Source organism: Portunus trituberculatus, chromosome 10 (genome assembly GCF_017591435.1).
Source record: "Portunus trituberculatus isolate SZX2019 chromosome 10, ASM1759143v1, whole genome shotgun sequence".
Classification (NCBI taxonomy): Eukaryota; Metazoa; Arthropoda; class Malacostraca; order Decapoda; family Portunidae; genus Portunus; species Portunus trituberculatus.
Window position 1 is genome coordinate 6,596,583 of NC_059264.1, and position 5,000 is coordinate 6,601,582.

At 48.9% G+C, this 5,000-nt stretch overlaps 1 protein-coding gene across 1 annotated transcript; it reads right to left on the minus strand.

Annotated features, from left to right (window-relative positions):
- Positions 1-3,364: 3,364 nt before the first annotated feature.
- LOC123501859 lies at positions 3,365-3,937 on the minus strand. The gene has a single exon (XM_045250896.1). It carries the CDS (start codon positions 3,935-3,937, stop codon positions 3,365-3,367), a length of 573 nt encoding a protein of 190 aa, XP_045106831.1.
- Positions 3,938-5,000: the final 1,063 nt, after the last annotated feature.

Consider the following 5,000-nt stretch of genomic DNA (forward strand, 5'->3'; position numbering starts at 1 on the left):
TAGGGACATAATGGGCTTGAGAGAGAGAGAGAGAGAGAGAGAGAGAGAGAGAGAGAGAGTTTGTATATAACGAGATTGTTTGATATTATGATTCTCTCTCTCTCTCTCTCTCTCTCTCTCTCTCTCTCTCTCTCTTTATTTAAACTTGATGCACATAACATACATATTTTACACATAAGTATGTTTACAGTTGGAGCTGAGTTCGTGAGCTAAGAGCGTGCACTGGCATGTGACGCTCATTCTAAAGCTGCTCCCGAGGACGGCATTGTGAGCGAGGGTGTCATAACACTGTCACTGTCAGCTGCGCACCTCCCTTGCCACTAATCAGCACTGTCATATCAGGCACACGCACATCCCACGTCACTGTGTTTCACTGTCACTGTCAGGCATACTACTTTCCTCCATTCCTGTAGGCACTGTCACTGTCAGGTGGATTGCAGGCTGGTGGACACTGACATTTTATCACCTGTCATTGTCACTATCAGGCGGATGTGTCCGCCGCTGCACCTTGTCCAGCAGGGAGAGGTGGGACTGGGCACTGCACATCCAGCTGAGGGGGCTGTATTCCATGATGAGCCTCACCTGCGCCTTGTACAGCATCATGAGGGGCCCTTGGCGTCAAGTAGGTGCCTCACTCGACGTAGGAGTGTCACCCTCAGGGATGCCTTACGTGCCACGCTCTCCAGGTGGCGGTCGAAGCTGAGTTTGATGGATGTTGATGGAGTCCTTAATGGCAAGGGTGTCTTCTCCAAACTTCAGCTTGCCTTCAAACAGCCTGACGTCACCCCGTGAACGTGAGATGACCACGGCCTGGGTCTTTTCGGCAGCAAACTTGACTTGCCACTGTTTGCCCCAGGCCATGATGTCACTAAGGTGGCGGTTGGTGGCATCAATCACGTTCACTGCCTCCTCTCTACTGAAGCTGTGCGAGAGAGTGGCATCGTCCGCGTATGCCGACACAGGCGAGAGGCTCTGAAGGAGGTCGTTGAAATATACGTTCCACAGGATGGGGCCAAGGATCGAGCCCTGTGGAACGGAGGCCTCCACTGGGTGTGTGGTTGACGTGCACCCGCCCAACACTACTCTCAGACTCCGGCCTTGTAGGTAGCTGGAGAACAGCTCTAGCAGTTGTCCTGTGATGCCGAACTGTTCGAGCTTGGCCAGGAGTCCTTTGTGCCAAACTCTGTCAAAAGCCCCAGCAATGTCAAGGGCAATGACGAGGGTGGGGCGGCCGGCGTCGAGGGCGTCATGCCAGGCTTGTGTGAGGAGGAGAAGCATGTCGGAGGCGGAACGTCTCTTTCTAAATCCATATTGGCGTGGAGAGATGAGGTGACGCTCCTCTAGGTGACAGGTCAGCTGCTCAGCTATTATTCTCTCCAAGATCTTGCTGACAGCTGACAGGAGAGAGATGGGGCGGTAGTTTGCTGGGTCACCTTTATCCTTTTTTGTGTACAGGAGTGACCCGAGCCTCCTTCCATGCAGCTGGCCAGGTGCTGGTTTGTAGGCACTGGCGGAAGATGTGTGTGAGGGGCTTTGTTAGCTCCTCCGCACAGTGCTTCAGCAGGAAGGGCGAGACGTCGTCAGGGCCGGGCGCCTTCCTGGTGTCGGTGCTGCGCAGAAGCTTTGTCACGGCGGCTTCGCTGAGCTGTAGGTGGTCCAGGGTTACGTCACACAGGCGGGTTAGTTGTGGAGGCTGACTGTCAGGCTCCTCAGTCGTCATTCTCCCGCTGAAGTGTGCTGCCAGGAGTTCAGCCTTGTCTTGGTTGGCAACTGCCAAGTTGCCAGAGGCTGTTTTAGGGCGGGATCCTCTCCTGTGTGACTGTGCCCTGCCGCTGCTTCACAAGGGACCACCATTGCTTGGGATCAGTTTGGTTACTGGCAAGCTTCCTCCGTAGACTTAACTCCCACCTCTGCCTCGCCCATGTAGCCACTCTCGCCATGTTTTTGCAAGCAGCGCGGTGCTGGGCCTTGTGGCGCCTGGAGGGACGACGCTTCAGACGAGTCCAGGCCTTGTACTTGGCATCAGCAGCTTGCCGGCACCTGTAGCCGAACCACGGCTGGTCTCGTGGATCGACTCTATATGCCCTGTGAGGGACGTGCCTGGCTTGTGCTGATATGATAAGGGAGGTGAGGGTTGCCACGTTGTGGTTCATGTCATCTGTGAACGTGGATTCCCAGTTGGTGGAGGCTAACTCTGCCCTGAGCCCCCCGCCAGTTAGCCTTCTCCCATAGCCAGATGGTGCGCTGGCTTCCTTCCTCACTTGCTGGGTTAAGACCAACTTCACAGAGGACCGCATTGTGGTCAGAGCTACCAACCTTGTCAAGTTGGTAGCACTGCACAGAGTCTGCCGACAGATTGGTCAGGACAGGGTCGAGGGGAGGCACCACGCACGTGCGTGGAGAAGGTCACGTGGTTGGTGAGCCCGTGGACCGTTATGAGCTCTGTGTAGGTTCGGTTCACCAGGTGCTGGTTTAAGTCCCCCACAATAATGGTATTCTGACAGCTGTGGGTGGCCATGATTGTGTCCAGTTGGTCCGTGAGGAAGGAGAGTGGGGCGCCGTGTTGCCATTGCGGGCGGTACAGAGGGCAGAGCAGCACAGCAGTCCTGTCAGCGAGGAGAAGGCGGAAAAATAGCATTTCCATCTCCTCAGGAACTGTGACGGGCAATAGCTGCAGCTGTAGACCTTCACGGTGGCACAAAGCTATACCACCGCCTTGCCCGGCTGTTCTGTCCCTCCGCACCCAGTGAGTATAGCCAGGTATCCTGTCGCATGTTGTGACGCAGCTGTCATTCAGGAACGTCTCAACGGCCACCACTATGTCAGCCTTGTACATTTGACGACAGGATTCTGAGGCTACTGAGTGTCATGGTTGTGCTGCTAGAAATCTCTCTCTCTCTCTCTCTCTCTCTCTCTCTCTCTCTCTCTCTCTCTCTCTCTCTCTCTCTCTCTCTCTCTCTCTCTCTCTCTCTCTCTCTCTCTCACTTTTTTTGCGTGTGTGTTTTGTGAGGCGAGGTCAATGAGAATAAACTGGCGTGTGTGTTTGCTTTGGGGATTAATTGATCTAGTTTATTTCATCGCCTTTTTTTATTATATTTTATTTTCTTTCATGAAATATTACATATATTTTTGTCCTCTCTCTCTCTCTCTCTCTCTCTCTCTCTCTCTCTCTCTCTCTCTCTCTCTCTCTCTCTCTCTCTCTCTCTCTCTCTTTCTTTTTTTTACACAAATCAATACATAGTTGAGTATGTTACAAATTATTTTTACATATGATGTAGCACTTTACAGGCTAAAGGGAACATTTTTAGTGTTCCCTATCTAAAAGCCTAACTCTAAATGTTTTTAACAATTGTTACTCTGGTGCTTATGGCAACCAGATGTTCACACACTTCTTGAATTGCTGCAGATTCATTTCACTGAAGTCTATCTGTGCAGCAATTAAAGTGTTCCACAGTTTACCATAATGGTGAACGTACTGGCGTTGATGGTGCCACTGAAATAATTCACCAGGCATTAAAGTGACAGCCCGGGTGGTCACTTGTGCCCGCCGCAGGGGCTGGCGGAGAGCTTGGAGATGCGGGATTCGCTGTTGCTGTATTTTGTACATCACAGCGAGGCCCGCTACGTCCCTGCGATGCTGAAGGGAGTGGAGCTTTGGCTCATTTCTGGCCCCACTGTCCTTTATGAGCCTCACTGCCCGAGCCTGTACCCTGTCCAACAGGGAAAGATGCCTGCTCGCCGCTCCTCCCCACGCAAGACACGAGTACTCCAGGGAGGAACGAACTTGAGCCTTGTACAATATCTCCAGGCCTTTGTCGTCAAGGAGCCACGACATCCTCCTGAGTGACGCCAGCTTACCCGAGGCCTCCCTGGCTAGACGCTCTATGTGGTGCCTGAAGGTCAGCGCGGAGTCATATGTGACCCCCAGTACATCCATCTCGTCTTGCTCTCTCTCTCTCTCTCTCTCTCTCTCTCTCTCTCTCTCTCTCTCTCTGGGAACACGTGTCTCATCTGATATCAATGAAAGGACGCGGTAAATATAATCCTTCGTCTCACCTCACAACACCTGCCCTGCTCAGAATAACAGATGGAAAAATAACCACCACTCTTTTTTCCCACTTCCTTGTAACACCTGCACCTCGTGATATTGAAGGCAGGTTAATGATAAATACTCTCTCACTTTTTTGTCCCCTTCACAACACCTGCTCTGTATGAAATTAATTAACGCCCGTGATTTGTGTCTAGATTATGTCGTTGCCTGAAGCGCACGTCACACACTGCGTAAGTATTGCCATTGTAGTTTATTGATATTGTCTTGTTTTATTCACGTTGGTGTGTTTTGTGTTTGATATAATGTCTACTGGGTTGTTTTTTCTATTATTTTTATTATATGTACGATTCAGGGAAGTGTTTTGCTTTTGAGTTTTTGTCGTTGTTGTTTTTGAAGAGTAGTGGAATGAAGTGAATTATTTGTCTTTCTTAGTTTCAATTTAAAAGATGTGGTTTGTATTTAAATATAATGTCAAATGTTTTTTTTTCTTTTATTATTATTATATGTACGATTCAGAGAAGTGTTTTGCTTTGGGTGTTTTTTTTTATTTTGGAATGAAGTAAGTTATCTTTTTTTATGTAAGAGGGAGAACTACCAAGGACAAAAAAAAATGAATATTAGAAAAAAAAGGCCCATTTGTATTGTAGTCTCCGTAAAAAATCAAAAGAAATAGTCAAAATTCAGGTACAAATCTCTCGACACCTCTCTCTTAAAAGAAGTTCAGGAATAAAAAAAAGGACAAAAAGGAGGAAATGAAGGAAAAGGAGAAAATAAAAGATACGAAAAGAAAGTAAGAAAGTGAAGAGTAATGAATATGAAAGGAAAGGAAAAATGAGTGAAGTAGAAAGGAACAGAAAAAGAGGAAAGGAAAGAAAAGGAGAAGAAAAGAAAAGGGCAGAAGAGAGAGAGTAAGGAAAGGAACAGGAAAGAAAATGAAAGGTAAAGAAAA